The sequence below is a fragment of the Halichoerus grypus genome, chromosome 2, assembly GCF_964656455.1.
Source record: "Halichoerus grypus chromosome 2, mHalGry1.hap1.1, whole genome shotgun sequence".
In the NCBI taxonomy this organism is placed as follows: domain Eukaryota; kingdom Metazoa; phylum Chordata; class Mammalia; order Carnivora; family Phocidae; genus Halichoerus; species Halichoerus grypus.
Window position 1 is genome coordinate 123,831,458 of NC_135713.1, and position 17,805 is coordinate 123,849,262.

At 60.7% G+C, this 17,805-nt stretch overlaps 1 protein-coding gene across 1 annotated transcript; it reads left to right on the plus strand.

Annotated features, from left to right (window-relative positions):
- The first annotated feature begins 7,010 nt into the window (after positions 1 to 7,010).
- PITX1 (paired like homeodomain 1) lies at positions 7,011 to 13,465 on the plus strand. The gene is made up of 3 exons (XM_036084309.2): positions 7,011 to 7,338; positions 9,689 to 9,921; positions 11,913 to 13,465. Exons 1-3 carry the CDS (start codon positions 7,170 to 7,172, stop codon positions 12,453 to 12,455), a joined length of 945 nt encoding a protein of 314 aa, XP_035940202.2. The 5' UTR covers positions 7,011 to 7,169; the 3' UTR covers positions 12,456 to 13,465.
- Positions 13,466 to 17,805: the final 4,340 nt, after the last annotated feature.

Here is a 17,805-nt window from a genome sequence, read left to right on the forward strand (position 1 = left end):
AACCCTTCTGATCCTGTGTGCACCCCAGCCACACGCACCCACCAGAGAGGCATTCCTGCTGTTGACAAAGGAGGGGAGGCTTGGAGTCCCCAGACAGCAAGACAGGGGGCAGGGGCCACTTCTCGGGGCCTGAACGTGTGGAATCTGCAAGCTTGGGTCGGGTAGGCTTTGCGAGTTGGCAAGGGGTTCCCGGCTCTGCGTTCCGGCACCAGGTGGCCCTGGAGACGCGGGCGAGCAGAGCGTCAGAGCAGGCGCGGGGCCGTGGCCTCTCCCGCAGCAGCTGTCGGCTAGAACCAGGCAGGGAGGCGCCGCTCGTGACGGCACCTCATGAAACATTGATGCCCGGCCACCGCACTGCCATCTCCCGGCACCTTGAGCCAAAGCGGCAGCTCCAGAGACCTGTGGCCTTCGGAAGGCAGCTCAGCCGCCTCTGTCCCCCAGGGTGGTCCCCTGACGTACTGACTTCCCCGATCCCTGTCCCATCGCAGGGCCCCAGCAGCAGCAGGCTCAGACTGGGGGCTTGGGGAAAGCAGGAGCCTGGGTCGGCCAACTGCTTTCCCCCACAAGGCTTTGTGAGGAGTTATCTGGCGGTGGGCAACACCGGGTGGAACCCAGGTCCCATTAGTCCTGCCCATCTCCCAGGGAGAGGCCAACGGGGCCACATGGATCGAGTCCTCCCTTAGGCGAGGGCCGAGCAGGGCTACTGCTGGAGGGTGTGCAGGCGAGGGACTGAGCAAGTGGCCACAGAAGCATCTGTGCTCCATAGCGTTGATCTCTCTGCTCATCAGCCCAGCCCCGGAGGAGGAGAATTAGGGGGGGGGGGGTATCCTCCAAGCAGGGCAGGGGTCGGGCGTTTGCCCCTCCCCAGTAACACCCCCCACCCTCCAACACACACACAGAAATTCTGGGGTCGGACCTCAAACCTCCTTGGCTGCCAAAACCTGCGCCGCGGACACCCCCTGCCAAAATGCAAGACCAGCTTCCTCCCGCAGGCTGAGCCGAAAGGGGGAAAGGTCGAATCTTAAAACCCCGGCTTGACCCGCGCCAGGCAGGACCTGGGGAAACTCCGATCAGACCCCGTCCAAACCGAGGTCGGCCTGGGCCCCTCTTGTGCCAGGTGGGAAATTGAGCCCAGTGAGGAAAAGTGCGCCGAGGCCAGGCCGGGACCCGCGGCGGCTTCGCCCGCATGCGGCCCGGCCCCCCTTTCGCCCGCGCAGTCCCGGGGCGCGTTCCCCGGCCTCGGACCCCGGCGGCGACCCGCGCCGACCTCTGCCTGCACCCCGAGGGAGGCCCGGACCCCTAGCCCGCAAGACTGCGCGCCGCCCCTCCCCGCGGGTCCAGGCAAGCGCCTCGCTTCCCCTCCCCCCTTCCCGCCTCCCCGGCCCGTGTCCCCGCCTTCCCCGCGGGCGACGGGCGGCGGCGGCTGCGGGAGCAGCCCGGACCTTGCGCGGTGCGATGTAGCGAACCGGCGGGGACCGGAGCTGTGCGCACAGCCGGAGACGCAGCTGGATCCGGGGCCCCAGCAGAAGCCGAAACCTCAGCTGGACTCAGTGGCGACCGAGCCCGGAGCCGACGAGCCGCACACGCAGCGCAACCGCGTGGGGTAAGAGTCGTTGGGCTAGGGGCGCTGGGTCGCCGCGGTGTTGGGGCGCAGGGAGGCGGTGGCGGATTCCGCACTGTTTGCTCCAGGCGTTTGTGGGCTCCAGCCGGTGGCGCGGGACTGAGCGCACCGCGCGGAAGGCCAGGCGCCATCGGGGCAGCGCGAGGACTCGTTCCTGAGCCCAGCGCACGGTCCCAGCTGCCGTCGCGAAGCGCTGCCTCACCTACTCGGTGGTCCCACCCCATGCTTCGGCACCGGGCACCCCAAGAGGGCAGCAGCCCCGGGGGCGCGGGCCCCATCCCTGGACGCCCTTCGCAGCCCCTCGAGGAGGCGCAGGCCTCTGGGGACCTCTAGGAGAAAGGGCAGGCAAGAGGGGCGCCCGCCGCTTCCCGATGCGCCGCGGAATGGGGGCCCCAGGACGAGCGAAACCGCTGGCCCCTCTGCACGCCCGGGGACTTCAGCCGCAGCTTCGCGTCAAGAGGGTATTTTTTCTAAACGATACCGCTTCATTCGTTGGTTCGTTGGTTCCTTCGGGCAGCTATGCCGCAGAAAAGCAACAGACATCGGCCGGAGCCCCGGCTCTCTTCGCCGAGGACACCGACGCCCCGCCGCCGTGCTCCGAGGCGCCCCCAGCCCACGGCGGCCTGCCCTCGCCCGCAAGGGTCGGGCTTTTCCTTACCCAGACAGAAACCCCAAATGCTCTTCGCAAACTCCAATAAAGACATTCCCGCGGCTTCTCCGGGGTTTGGTTGTTGACGCAGGATTCCCGAGCACACAGCCGCTTCTCTAGAACCGGGTCTTGGAATTCTGAAATTGACCAGCCTCCTAAATCTGAGCCGTTTCGGAGGTGGTCAAGCGAGGGCCCCGAGGCCAGGATGGCAGAAATGGGAACCCCAGGCTGGAATCCTGGTTCCAAGGTGTTCTGATTTAGGAATTCCCTGAATCTAAAAATATTTGAGCCCACTTTTCTGAGAATCTAAGGCTTGGGTATCCTGTTGGCATCCCAGTGGCCTCTGGAGCCATCGGGGCCAGAGGAAGGCAATCCCAGGTTGCTGGCCACTTGGCCAAAGACACAGGTCTAGGGTAGTGGCTAAAGCTACAGGCTGCAGAGGCAGCACGGGAGGGGGACTGGCCGGCTCCCTCCCCTTTGCTCATTCTGCTTGGAACTCTTCATCTCTGCTCAGAAAAGGAAAAGAGGTGGACGGGGCATGGAGACCAGGCTGCCAGGACTCTGGGGTGTGCCCTTCGCTCAAGAAAGTAGCTCCTAGGAAGGGGAGGCTGTGGTGACAGCATAAGCTGGCCCTCTGCTCCCCAGTTGTGCGACCAGCCCCTGCCACTTGCCCAGCCTTCTCTGCCCCTCGGCTCAGCCATTCTTGGGAACCAGAGAACGACCAGGGAGTGGACTTGGGGGAGCCATGAGGCCAGCCCTGCCAGCTTCTGCCAGAGTCCCGAGTTCCATGCTCCCACAGGCACCCTACTCGGCCATCCTGCCTGAGTACATCCCAGGTCTCCACACCAGGACAAGCTGGGGAAGCCCAGATAACGGGAAAGCTCAGGCTAGGGTCCTTGGAAGCCTAGAGAATCCAGTGAGAAGGTTCCCAGCCCCTACCTGAGCACCCCTTTCCCCCTTCACCCAGTCATTGCTTGTATTCAAAGAAACAAGAGCTTTTATGGGGGGGGGTAGAGCAGACAGAAGGAGGTAGGTGGTCCCAGATGCACTCCCAAAACTGGGTTTTCTAGTTTGAACTTCTCCACGGCCTAAGAGGCTTAGGGTTGGAATGTCCCACAGAGTCATGGATGGCCTCGAGGGCAAGCCACGGCACATTCCTTCCCTTTTCCTAAAATCCCTTGATTCTAGTGCAAAGATTAGGGCAGGGTACCCCCCCCAATCAGTGTGTGGAAGGATGCCCTCCATGAGGGCCCTCCAACCACTCTTCCCAAATAAAATTGCTAAACCATTCTTGGGCACAGAATCTGTTTTGAGCGAGCCCAGCCTCAGGAAAGGTCCCTATGGTGACTACTTCAAACCCCACAACAGCCTAGGCCCCTCCGCTCAACCCAGCCAGGACTCTAAGCCTCCAAATTTCCTGAAAGTCATAGAATCATTGCTAGCTCTGCGTGGCCTGGAGGGATGGGGAATAGGGCGCATGGTTCCAGCTCCTGTAAGCCCCCTTCCCTCCTCTCCCCCGTTCCCATCTGCCAAGTGAGATGGAAGCTGAAGCAGCAGGTAGGAATTGCTGAGTCCCGTGTCAGACATGGAAACTGGGGCACAGTGCAGGCCAAGCCTTCCCCAAGGTCAGACGGCAAAGCGGGGAGAACACTGAACCCCTGCTTTTACTCCTGAAAGAGAGCTGCGTCCTGTCCTGTGTGTGTGATGTGTGGCTGTGAGTGTGCTCGAAGCCCCTTCCCTGCCTGGGACAGGGCCCAGCAGAGGGTGAGGCTGGGGAAGAAGAGAAAGTGCCCATGTCCGTTCTCCAGCCAACACCCTAGCAGGCCAGGGTGTCCTCGTGGTCAATCCCCCCTTCCTCACCCCCTGCTCAGTCAGCACTGCCCGGGGGGGGGGGGCAGCAGAACAGACTCCCTTGGACAGTCCCTATTAGTCTCTGCCCCTCTCTAGGGCTCCGAGCCCCTGGGGACATGGAGCTTCATCCGCAATAGTCTGAGGGCCTTCCCGTCCATCCAACAGCAGGCTTTTAAGATTTCCAAATAGAGGGACTACTGTGACTCCCTAGAACACTGCCAGAGGCTTGGGTCCAGAGGAGCACACAGCAGGTGCTCAATAACTGCATTCAATGCATCAACGGTGAGGGAGGTGAACCCCTCAGACGGACCAGCTAGAGCTGCAGAGTCACAGAACGGTCTCTGTCCGTGGAAGATGTGACTCTTTGCACCCCGTGGACAGTGGAAGGCTAGGGCTCTCAGCCTCTGGACGCCCATCCGTGCGCCATCTATTCCATGTCACCACCCAGGAGGGCACTGTGCTTCCCACCTTGGCCTGACAACTGGCAGCCTTAGAACACACCTCCTGTCCCCTCCCAGCCCGATTTGGTGCTGAGCAGTGTTCTGTGACCCAGAGGCCTGGCTGTGGGGGCACCCTTGTGACTATACACAGCACCCCATGGGTGGGTGTAGTGAGTACGTGTGTGTGTGTGTGTGTGCGCAGCACACCTATGTGATGCGCTAGGTGTGTGTGTGCATGCTCCCGAGTCCCTGCCAGTGCCCGGGCAGGCTGCGTCACACGCCGTGCTTGAAAAGAGTTACCTGCTGCTACGGGACATGCAACCAAGAACTGTGGTAAAAGATGGGGCTGAGGGCAAATGCTGGGCAACCATCCTTCCCAGGTCCCCCTCTGCCATCCTCCCCCCCACACACACACACACCCCCAAGACTATTTTCATCGTATGGGGTCTCAACTTAGAGAAACTCCCCTCTGGGAGAAAAGGGCAGAAGTTGCTGAGCCTCCGCAACCCAAATCCCTGAGGTACATCCTCTCTCTGACCTCAGACCCAGACCCTGCCCCTGCGGTCACAGGCACCCAGAGAGAGGTGTGCCAGCCCTAAGGAGCTGTGCTTTCTCGCAGGGCCCAGAGCTGGGGGCCTCGGGCTAAGACTGAGGGAGCGAGAGGCAGGCCTGTTTCCACCCTGTACCCATCCGACCCCGGCAATCCTCACCACACACCTCAGCCTGAGGCTGTGGGTCTCCTTCTGACGAGGAGCCAGGGTGAGGGCTGGAAGGCAGCGCCTGCGGAACATCCCAGATCCTCACAGTCTGCACGGTCAGCCCCAAGCAGAGATCCCCAGGAAGAGATGGGGGGATGCACCGGGCCCTGGGGTGAGGCGCAGGGCCTGGAGAGTAAGGCAGTGCTTCTCCACCGGGTTGCTGCCCTGCCCAGCGCTGCTCCTATCTGGTGGAGTTGGTCAGCAGATGACGGGCAGAGGGCAGCCTGGGGCCAGCTGTGGCCAGAGGAACAGGTCAGGGTTGCACTCTCCCACCCTAGCCGCCCTCTATTTGCTCGAGACTCTGAGGTCTCAGGGCCGGTTAACAATTGTTCAGCAAAATCCTTCAACAAACTTCACTGAAGTAGGAGGACTCCAGAAGGGGATCATTCTTAGGGGTGGGGAGGGGATCGGCCGTGCCTGCCCCCATGGAGGCCCCACTGAGCTGAGCTCAGCTACCTCTGTATGAGAGAGAGCCTCAAAGGCGGTCGGCTTCCTGGCCTGGCGACCCAGGGCTGGGAAACTTCAGGCACCTGGCCTTGCATGGAGGCCAGGTGCCTGCAGCTCTGGGAAGCCACAGCAGAGGCCCCAGATGGCTGCAAACCTGCCCTGAAGGGGGCAGAAGCCAACCCCCTGGCTGCCAAGGCCCGGGCCTGGCTGATTTGGCCGGACTGGCACAAAACAAGGGGAAAGAGCCCTACAGAAGAGGCTGTGGGGCCTGGCGGGGCTCTTGGGGTCTCCCGCTGCACTCGCCAGAGGCCTGGAGCCAACAGAAACGTTTCGTCTGATTAGAAGCCATCAGTTCTATCCCAATCCCGGAAAATTGACTGCGGTGCAGAGGGGGAGGCCAGAGAAGCAGCCTTGAAGGACAGGGTCCAAGCTAGTTAGGAGGCAGCATCCGGGGGCCCATTAGAACGCAGGCTGCTGTCACTCGGCCGGGCTCAGGTCCCGGGAGAAGAGGCCGAGCAAGGAGGGGCCGGCGGCCCCTCGACGGGGACGCCGCTGGGAGCTGCCGGAACGGGCCCCGGGCTCTGCCCCCGCCCTGGCGCTGGCTCGGAGGCGCCCGCTCCGTGCGATCCTGCTCAGGGAACATTCTCTCATCCTGGGCTGTTCTCGCCGGGGGGCTGGGGACTTCGAGGCGGCCCAGACAGGAGTTGATTCTGAGCAAAACAAGTCATTTGGGGCTTGAGGTGGGCACGAGCCACGCGGGACTTGGAGGCCAGATGCGTTTCTTTTGTGCGGCCGAGGTTCTCGAAGTCGGTGTGTCAACGGGGAAGGAGGGAGCGGCGCGGCGAGGCCGCGGGGGGGGGCGGGGGAGGGGGCGGGGAGGCGGCGGGAAGGTGGCTGCAGAGGGGGAGGGCACCGGCTCGGGAGGGCGGGCGGCTCGGGGCTGGATTCCGCCCGCGCTCCCTCGCTCTCTGGCTCCCTCCCTCCCCAGCCCCCTCCCACCCAGGCCCACCCCACCCACCACCCCTGGCGCAGGGACTGCTGGAACCTGGCGGTGCGCGCTGTCGCTTTAAGACAGTCTCTGCCGGCGCCGTCCGGAGCCTTAGAAACCGGCCCCGGATCGGGAGCCGGAGCCGGGGCCGGGCGGGCGGCAGAGGCCCGAGCGGCGGGAGCGCAGCGCGGAGCGCGAAGCCGGGCATCCGGTCGCGAGAAACCGCTGCCGCTGCCGCCCGCCTGGCCCCGCAGCCCCGGGCGGTCCATGGGGCGGGCGCGGCGTCGTTGCGGGCGCGGGCAGCCCTGGGGGGCAGCCGCTTAGGCGCTGTACTCTTGTCCCCGCAGGTCGCAGCCAGGGCGGCCGGGCGCGTCCAGCCCCGGCCCCTGGAGCGCCCGCCGCGGTCCCCGCCTCCATGGACGCCTTCAAGGGGGGCATGAGCCTGGAGCGGCTACCGGAGGGACTCCGGCCGCCGCCGCCGCCGCCGCACGACATGGGGCCTGCCTTCCACCTGGCCCGCGCCGCCGACCCCCGCGAGCCGCTCGAGAACTCCGCCAGCGAGTCGTCCGACACGGAGCTGCCAGGTAAGCGCGGCTCCCCGCGAGGCGCGCACCGAGCCGAGCCGGGCGCACGGAGCGGGGAGCAGGGCCTGGAGCCCGCGCCGCGTAGTCGGGCTCCCTCTACACCCAGGAGCGTCAGGACCTTTTCTTTTCTCGTTCTCGGACTGAGGGTGAACGCGGAAATTTACACGCTTTATAAAACGAAATTCAGAGCTTTACTTCCACCCGGTCCCCACGCGCCAAGAGACCGGCAGATGCACAAACCTACAACGGGAGGGTCGGACTGACAGCCCCTCTTGTTCAGAAGCAAAGAGAACAGGAAAATAAAATTCGGTTTGCGCAACTGGGTGCCCAGGGGCCGCTCAGACCGCAGGAGAGGAGTAGATCGAGAAAGGAATGGGGCGGCGAATGAGAGAAAGTGCCCAGAGAGACAGAGGTGGGGGCACACACCCCGACAGGCAGTGGGCGACAGATTGAGAGGGAGAAATCGAAGAGAAGGGGTGACGGGAAAAGTCAGAAAACAAACTGGGGGTGGGTGGGTGGACAACCTCAAGTAAAAAGAAGGCAGAGGACAGCGAGGGCGACCGGGCCAAGGGGTGCGGCTCGGCTCCGGGCAGGACCCCCTCATTGAGGGAGCCCGGCCCCACGTGCGCCGCGGGGCCCAGGAGCCGCCAGGCCGCCCAGCCAGGGCCCTGACTCGGCTCGGGCACGTCTCCCTCCGCGCTGCCTTTTTGTCCGAGCTCAAGCTTTTTTCCCCAGGCTGGCCTCGAGCTGGGCCGGCGGGGCGGTGCGGGCAGCAGCGCGGCTAATCCTCGGCCCGGCCGAGCCGCCGGGGTCTCGGTTTGGCTCGCGCGCTCGCCGTCCCACCTCGGCGCTGCGGCAGAACTCCCTGCTCCCCGGGCCGTGGATGCCTCTGCAGTGTTCATTTCTTAATCCACCGCTGAGTGTTTCTCTATGCGTTTTTAATCTCTATTTGTTTCTGTTTTGCATCCCTAAGTGACTTTTCTCTGAGAGGGTCTGTTTGCTTGGCTAAAAAACAACGCTGAACTGTACTTTTGTTTTCCAAAAGTTTTAAGCGTGGCCTTTGGTTGGTTTTTACTTTTAAAACCCAGAGAAATATGCAGCGGTAGATTGCTTTTTAAAACCGAATCCATGAGAACATATTTAAAATGTTAACTGTAATTTTCGATATAAAAAGAATTACTACACTAGACATACTTCTCTGGAATTTAAAATCTCTACATGCAACATTATTCTTGGGGAGATTTTTTAAAAGTCAATCCAAAATGGCGCGTTTCTCCGGGATTTTTTTTTTTTTTTTCAAAATCCATTTGCAGCGGGGTTATTTTGATAATTTATCTAACTATAGTGCTGTAGTTCCCCGGTACTTAAAAATTATCTCTAGAAAGGGCATTATTAGGCAGGGGTTAAAAAAATCTATCTACAACAGTACATTAAGTTTGTTTTTTTTTAAATCCCAGAGAAATAAATGTGTGTGTGTGTGTGTGTGCCTGGAGTTTATACCCGTACAGCACTGTATTTAGTTAGGGGTGTGTTTGCACGGAGGTTTTTGCCTTCTTAATTTGCATTTGCTCTGTGTTCCTACCTGCCTATTTTTAAGAGTTTGTGAGCCTTTCCATGGTGTTAGGATAGAATTGCGTTTATCTGGGCTTCTATGTTTTGTTTTTAAATTTTGTCTTTTTGTTTCTGTGTGTCTGTGACTAAATGTGTTTTGCGTAGCTTGAAAGAGTGAGAGGCTAGAGCCCCAGGTCACCTAGACAGAGTCTGTCGGTCTGGGCTGCCGCCTGAGGGATTTTCTGGGCCTCTGGACTTGAGGCTTGGAGCAGAGGCCGAGAACACAGCTGTGTTGTGCCTGCCCAGTGTGGCTCCCACACAGCCCTGGGGAGAAGAGAGTCGGGGGAGGGGGGCTGCAGGCCACAGCCCCTGCTCCCCAGACCCACTAGCTTCAGGCTGGAAAGATTTGATCCTAGTTCAGAAAAGCAGAGAGACACCCCCCCCAGATTTAGACCCCAAAAAGCCCTCAAAATTTCATACATTTGCGGGTGACACAGGCAGTCGGGCTTGAGCCTGAGCCCAGCTGCAAGAGCAGGCTCTGCCCAGCCGCAAGAGCAGGCTCTGCCCAGCCAGGAACCTAGGCCTGTGCCTCCGGTTCCTGGGCTCTTCGGGGCAGGACCGACCAAAGGTGACTACAGACGATCAGGCAGCCAGCAGGCTCTTTCCAGAGGGGACAGTTCTAGGGCCCCTGGCGGGACGAAGGGCCGCCAGCGCTGATGGCGGGCGCTTCGGTGGAGGCGGGACGGGGTGCAAACGGGCATAAGCCCAAGGTGACTGGGGCCTGTCCTGCCCGATTCAGAGAAGGAGCGCAGCGGCGAAGTCAAGGGGCCGGAGGACAGCAGCGCGGGAGGCGCAGGCTGCGGCGGCGGGGAGGACCCGGCCAAGAAAAAGAAGCAGCGGCGGCAACGCACGCACTTCACAAGCCAGCAGTTGCAAGAGCTGGAGGCCACGTTCCAGAGGAACCGCTACCCCGACATGAGCATGCGGGAGGAGATCGCTGTGTGGACCAACCTCACCGAGCCGCGCGTGAGGGTGAGCGCAGCGTGCACGCCTAAGGCGACCCGCGCCCAGGGCTGCTGGCCACCTCTGCCGCAGTCCTCGCGCGCAGACTTTGTCTCTGTCCCGCCACTCAGACCTGCTCCCTCCCTCCGCCATTGAAGATTCCGCTTTAGGCCCGGTGTCCCCGGCTGCTGCTAAGCCCTTGGGTGGGTGGTGCCCCTGGGCTGCTGCCGCCTGGTATCCTACCTGACCCTCGGGCTCTACTGCAGCTTCACCCCAAGATCTGTGGCCCCAGGGGGATTTCCCCTGCACTGCAGGGCCCAGGGCCCACTCAGATGTTACGGCCTTAGACTGCACAGAGGATTCCCGCCTACGGGGACCTCGGAGCTGCTGGCGCCTTCCCCCCGAAAACGAAAGGGAAAGGCAGGCCTTGCCTGGCCACCTGGCAGAGGCCTGAAGGGTACCTAGGCTTGGAGGCTCAGAACCTCCTGGGGCAGTGATCCCAACCACAGCCTGCTTCTCCAGAACCTCAGCGTAGTCCCCACCTGACTCGTCTCCAGCCCGTCAGCCAGTGAGTAGCTGGACCCTTTCCCTGTTGCCCCTTCCTGTAAGGCTGGGGTCAGGTGAAGGAGGAGCAGCTCTGGTGGAAGAGTGACCCTCAGGCCGAGTCCCTTTGGAGATGTAAGATCTCTGACCCGTGACCAGACTGCACCCTCCCTCTCCTTGCCCTTTGGTTCCCAGTAAAGACAAGAGCATAGAGGTTCTCTTGCCAGAGCAGCAAGAGAATCATTTCTCTGAGTACGCAAATATTTAATCAGATACTGGGAGGACGTCCCAAGCCAGCCCAAAGTGCTACCTGGCCTGGTGACTCCCTCCTATAACCCAAGCTCTTGCCCCTCCCGTCAGGCTGGCCAGCCCAGTGGGACTCAAGTGAAGACAGCACTCAGTAATCCAGAACTCACTAATCCTGCCCAGGTTTATGGTGGTAGGGGTGGTGTGGGGGTGGAATCAGGCAATGTCAGTGCCGGGGATTGGAAAAGGCTGAGATGCGGGGGTCGGCAGCTAGCTCAGAAAAGTCAGCCCAGGGCTGGAGGAGGGCTTCGGAGGAGAGAAGGCATACAGTAGGAGGATAGGAGAGGATGGGCAAGGACCAGGAGTTGGGAAAGAACAGGTTCTTATTAAATTTTGTGGGAGAAAGTGGAGGGGAGATTAGAGAGAAACTAGTAAGAAGTGAAAGGAAATTAAATATTTGCAGAGAAACATATTTGGCATATAATTAGGTGGCAGGAAAAATAAAATATTTAAGGGCAAAAGGATCAAATATTTGAGAAAAATAAAGAATCAACTATTTAAGAGAAACAGTGATGGTCAGATATTTGGGAAGAAAGGGGAAACTAAATATTGGGGGAAGAATCAAAAGGATCAAAAATGAGGGATAACGGAGAAAATGGACTGAGGGAAAAGAAAGCAGTTCAGATAGCGGGGTGGACCAAAAGAAAATAAACATTTGCAGCAGAAATGAGAATATCAAAGATTCCCAGTAAATATGGATACGGACTATTTGAGGAATGAAATAATAGAATAAAGGGAGTCAGAAGATCTATATTTCAGGGAAGAAAAATACCTTTTGTATTGGAGGGAGAAGGAAAAAAATGGAATATTTAGGAGACAGACCGGGACCCCTTTAGGGGAGAAGGCGGGAGATGGACTGATTGAGAGAGAAAGAAAGCAAACGAATATTCGCTAAAACAAAAGAGGATCGACCCATATTAGGAGAAGACATCAGATTTAACTTGTGGGAGTGGATATAGATCAGAAAAGGGGAAAGACGAAATGTTTTCTGGGGACAGGAAAGGAACCATTAAGGAGCGCGGCCCGCAGGGGCGGAAATAACGAAGAAAAGAGACGCTATTCCGAGAGAAGGCAGCGGCGGCGGGCTCGGGGTGGAGGGGGCGGAGGGGGTGGAGGTGGAGGGGCCTTCCCGCCCTCGGCAGCCCTGACCCTTCTCCTGCCCCCTCCCCCAGGTCTGGTTCAAGAACCGGCGAGCCAAGTGGCGAAAGCGCGAGCGTAACCAGCAGCTGGACCTGTGCAAGGGCGGCTACGTGCCGCAGTTCAGCGGCCTGGTGCAGCCCTACGAGGACGTGTACGCCGCCGGCTACTCCTACAACAACTGGGCCGCCAAGAGCCTGGCGCCAGCGCCACTCTCCACCAAGAGCTTCACCTTCTTCAACTCCATGAGCCCGCTGTCCTCGCAGTCCATGTTCTCGGCACCCAGCTCCATCTCCTCCATGACCATGCCGTCCAGCATGGGCCCCGGCGCCGTGCCCGGCATGCCCAACTCGGGCCTCAACAACATCAACAACCTCACCGGCTCCTCGCTTAACTCGGCCATGTCACCGGGCGCCTGCCCGTACGGCACGCCCGGCTCGCCCTACAGCGTCTACCGGGACACGTGCAACTCGAGCCTGGCCAGCCTGCGGCTCAAGTCCAAGCAGCACTCGTCGTTCGGCTACGGCGGCCTGCAGGGCCCGGCCTCGGGCCTCAATGCGTGCCAGTACAACAGCTGACCGGCCCGCCAGGCCCCGCGGGCCCGCGGCCGGGGCGGCGCCGGGGCGGGGGCGGCGCGGAGGACCTAGCCACGCCGCGGCCCCTGCGCCCGCGCAGCCCTCTCCTCCCCACCTCCCCACCTCCGGGCTGGTTGTGTGTTTGCTTTTTCTGGACCCCACTCTGCCCTCCCAAACCAGACGAAACAAAACAAAAAGACGTCGGAGAAAAGTGCTGCGAAAAAACGGATGAGTTGCAATTTCCCTCGGGATGGCGCGGGTGGTGTGTGTTCGCTCCCTCGGGCCGGGCGGGCCGTCGCACGGAGGGGGCGCGGCACGGGAGGCCGGCGGGCCGAGGAGGACGCCCTCGTAGCCCGCGTTCCCACCGCGCTGGCCCCGGGAGGAGCGGCCGCGCCTGCGAACTGGACGCGCGGAGCCCGTGCAGGCCGGCCCCGGCCCTATAGGAACCGAGGCTCCCCCTCCAAGCTGGGCCCGGCCGAGCGTACCTTAGCTCGATTCGGATCCGAGTTGGAGCGGGCGCTGGGTCGGGGATGACGGCGCCCAGCCTGGGTTCGGGGACTCGCTGTGGAGCCTCACGCGGCCGCGGCGCGCCCCGAGAACCCTCGGCAGCCCCGAGCACCGGAGTCCTATTTTAAGGCTACGGAGCCCCAGCTGGCGGTGCGGACGTGGCGGGAGAATGGGGTGGGCTCGTCTCCGAGCACCCCGGGCGCCCCCGCCCAAGTTTCGCCACAGGCTCAGACCCTCCTCTACGCTCCCGGGCTAGGAGGTGCCCCCCTTGGCCCGGCGAAGAGCCCCCTCCTCACCGCCCGCCGTGCAAGAGTCGAGCCGGGAGAGCTCGGGGCGCGGCCAGGCTCCCCCCCCCCGCGCCGCGCCCACTTTGCACACCCGCTCTCCGGCCCGCGCCCCTGTTTACAGCGTCCCTGTGTATGTCGGACTGACTGTATAGAATTATAAATCTGTCTATATCGACTTGTCCATGTACGTCTATTAAAACCATAGTACAAGCGTGCTAACCACTGCCGAGCCGCGACTGCTTCATTCCACTGAGGAGGGAGGCGGGTAGGAGGGGAACGGCGCCACCATGGGCCCTGTGGGGTAAGAGAGGAGCTCAGCGGCCGCCTCCTGGTGGAGTGGGAGGTGCTCTCTCTTCCCACCACAATTCCTGACCTGCTCAGCCCCACTCCGTGAGGGCCCCCGTCGGGAGCTCCGAGCCCACCAGGGGCTCACCGGCGGGACAGCTCAGCCTCGGGGCTGTGCTCGGCGCCCTAGCCAGCACCCCCACTTCCGCGGCTGCCCGACTCTGCAGGCTCTTCCCAAGCTGTGTCCGCGGGAACCCCCAAGCCCTCGGGGTGCTGTGTGGCCCTTGTCCACCCGGAGAGTTGGGGTGAGGGCCGCCCAGAGCTCCTTTAGTCCTGGGGTTGTCTTTTCTCCTGTGGGCCCAGTACTCCCACCTTGGAGCCCTTCCCGAGTTGTTCCAGGAGGACTGAGGATGCAGGATCCACCAGTGTCTAGCCAGGGCCTCCCTCAGCTCTTCCCCCTGCGGAAATCCCACTCGGTGTGCTGGAGAAAGTGTCCATGGCACAGAAGGAACATCTCACTTCCCTTCCACCCCAAGGTACCGGAAGGAGGCTGAGGGCGCTTCCACTCTCCCCAGGCTTTGGAAACGATGAACAAGACCAGCCTGTAAAGTGCCTGTAATATTCTGCTTCCCTTAAGGCAGTCACTTCCAATGGCAAAACAAGATGTTTGCAGCTGCAGAGGGGTGGGTATTCTGCTTCAGACTCACCTTGTGACTGGGATTGGCACTGCCCTGGAGCCGGACCCCCGGCAAGCCCTAGATGGGAGCGGGGCACAGCCATGGGCTTAATCACCAGCTAATAGCTGGAGAGCCCTGTGCACACATTCTCAAACCAGGTCAACACCGCCTCTGAGGGCAGGAGTGTTGTCCCTGTTACACAGGTGATGGAACCGAGACTTCACCATGCTCTGCGACTGGGCCAAGGTCACAGGAGTCAACAGTCTTTATGTTCCAAAGCATCTTTCCACCCATCTTCCCACATTTAGATGAGGAGTGAGGAAGGGTCCTTCCTGGAGGATGGCCCAGCCTGATGCTGTAGGACTTACAGTGTGGGGTTCTGAGGACAGGGCCAGATACACAGGCCAGAGGAGGGAGGTGGGGGGAGGGAAGGCTAGGGCAGGGGGCTGGAGCCAGACCACCCCTCCCCCAACGGCTCCAGTCCAGAGCTCCGACCCCTCACTCTCTGGAAACCCCTCACTCTCTGGAAACATAAACACAATCACATCTGGACTCAAAGTGCCTCCCCCAGCCTCACACATCTGCCAAGGCCAGGGGGCCCTGGTCTCAGTTGAGGGCAGAAGGCAGGAGAGACCTAGGAGATGGGACTGGAGGAAAAAGGGAGGCAGAGAGGCCTCTCCTGAAAGTCGGGCCCGGCCTCAGGTGACATGGCCGACAAGGGGCTCTGGTGGAGACTCAGTGTGGCTTTGGGGCCCCAGACCAAACAGCCGCAGATATAGGTGGCAGGGCAGAAGCAGTCCCAGAACGTCCCCATCACCCATCAAGGACCACGGCCAACAAGGTGTGCGTGAGACCCTATCGTGCGGTCCCCCCAGCTCCTCTGACCCGGCTGTTCTGTGGTGCAGACAGGAGTGGTAGCACCCAGCCCTTCCCAGCTGTACCCGCCAGAGGATCATCTCTGAAGGAAGGCTGAGGAATATAGGGGGGCTCTGAAAGTCCAAGCCTCTGACAAAAGGCAAAGAGCCCTAGTCCTCCTCTGCCTGAAGACCGGGGAAGGAGTGTCATTCATTCACGCAACGTTTGCTGTGTTCCTGTCCTTGGCGCTCGGGATTGAGCGCTGGGAAACAGACGGTCCCTGCTCTCATGGACAAGTAAACAAACACGTGTATAATTACAAACTGGGCTGAGTGCTTTTGAAGAACAAGAACAGGGTGCTGTGAGTCAGAAAAAAATGAGAGGTCTGCCTCGAACAGGGTGCTCAGACCAGGCTGTGTCTCTGTCTTGAGCGGCGAGCGCTCTCATTTCTTCTGCCCGTTTGGGGCCCAGGGCCCAGGGCTAAGCGTACACTCCTCACGGATCAGCCCCTTTACCTGCACGCCAACCCTAGGAGGAAGAGTTCTCATTATCCCCTTTCCCTGATGAGGTCCCTGAGGCTTAGAGAGGTCAGGTCACTTGGCCAAGGTCCACAGCAGGAAGTGATGGAGTGGATTCCAGCCCAGTCCAGGGCCACTCAACCGTCTGCACCGGGCTGCCCCATGCCAAGCACCACAGGCAACATGGTGGGGAGGGGGAGGAGTCTGGCCTGCAAGAGATCGTGATTTCTACGGGCTACCCGGGACTAACCCCAGGAAAGAGAAAAGCAGATCTGGTCCTTGCTTGGTGCCGAAAGCCCCAAAGGGCTGCTGCAGGCTTAGAGCAGCTATGAATTAGAAACAGGCGGGCCTGAGGCGGGTGCCCAGCACCGGCTTGCAGGGCCTACGGGCACCAAAGGAAAATGCACACCCACCAGAGTCCCCGGTCACTGAGAGGAACCGAGTTCCCTCCCCTAGCTTGAGGGCCCCAGCCAGGCTGGGGGCCTCCCTTGGGGCCATGGCATCCCTGAGGACAGCTGCCAGAGTCGTCTAGAAGGGGACGGGAAGTCACAGCTGGAAGGTCTGCCTCGGAGGGGGCACTGCCCTGGGAGTCCAGGCCCCGGAGGTGGCTGTGTGCCGCCCTTCAGCGCCACCTGCCCGAGCCTGCTGCCCCCCGTGACAGTGCAGCAGGGCCTCAGTCACGAGACAGGAAGGATGGTTCGTGCCCACCGACCTCGCCATCTCCCGGGCCCGTGACTCCGCTCTGGCATCCAGAGGAAGCTTCGCTGTAGTCTTTGAGAGCAAGGGTTTGAGTTCTGGCTCCACCTCTGAGTTGCCTTGGATAAGACACCATGTCTCTGAGCCTGCTTCCTCTTCCATAAAAGGGAATAACAATCCCTTCACACAGTTGTTTGAAGGATTAAAGGAGATAACACATCAGACATTAGTTGTGGGGCCGGCAGAGAGTTATTACTGATGGCGGTGGCAGTGTGGTTGTTAGTCTGCCTCTCCCCTTGGGGGCCCTGTTCCCCGCTTTCCACGTTAGTCGGGCTTCTCTGAGTTTCTCAACGGGTCATTTCTGAAAATGTCCTTTGGAGCCCAATTTGGTTTTCCCTCCAGCTTGGCTGGGTGTCGTGGGTGTGAGTCCTGACTGACAGTCCCACCGACTTGCCTTCCCCACTGCATCCCACCCGGGGACCCATCCTGGACTTGGACCCTTGGGAACCCAGCCCGGTGTCCTAGCGCCAGGGCCTGGGAGGCCCTGAGGAACTGCTGTCCACTGGGCCTGGGGAGAGGCACATGGGCAGGCAGTACTCTGAGAGATGAGCCGGGGGAGCAGAGGGGGCACTCACCCCAGAATTCTCCTCTAAGGACTCCCTGCAACATGGGACAAAGAGGCCTGGACACTTCTGTGTTCTCTCATCTTACTGATAGCTAACATCAGCCCCTTACCGAGTGCCAGGCCCCGAGAAGCACTTGATAACAATTACAGTGCTCACTCCTCAGGGGAGAGAGGGGCCTCTTATCCTTACGCGGGAAGACACCGAGGCTCAGAGAGAATCAACAGCTCACCCGTGATGCCACAGGGAGTGAGGGACAGAGTTGGGACCGAGGTCCATGGTCCCCTCCACTGCACCGTACACTCTCTTGACATTTGTATTGGGCAGCAGGGGGTGGGGGGGAAGGATAAACAATTATAATTCATGTCGATTCCTGTCAAGAAGCTGGGCTCAGGTGTGCTCTGGGAGAGAAAAAGAAAAGGCCCCAGGCCCCAGGATTGGCCTCCACTGAGCTCACTTGGCTACTGGGGGTAGCCAGCAAGGCCTGGCTCCTTGCCCCTCTCACCACCCCACTCTTCACACTCCTGTGTTGCCTTCGCAGGGCCCTGGACCTGGCCTCCCAGTAGTCTGGTGCTGCCCAGAGCAGGTGCCCATCTACTGAGTGGCTATAGGAACTTCAGGACACTCAGCCACCAGAGCCCAGCCAGGCTTGGGGGGGGGGGAGGGGTGGGCTGTGACCCAGGGCAGAGAGACGCTGCAGAGGAGCAGGTCAGGGTGCAGGAAGCTGCATCGGGACGGGGGTGGAGGAAAGCTTGCTCTGGCTCTCTCCATCCCGTGGCCACATCTCACCCTGCACTAGCCCCTGCTGTGCACCGGACATATTTTATTTCTCTTCTTTGTCTCATTTTATAGATGAGGAAGCTGAGGCTCAAGCACGTCACATAACCTGTCCAAGGGCACACAGC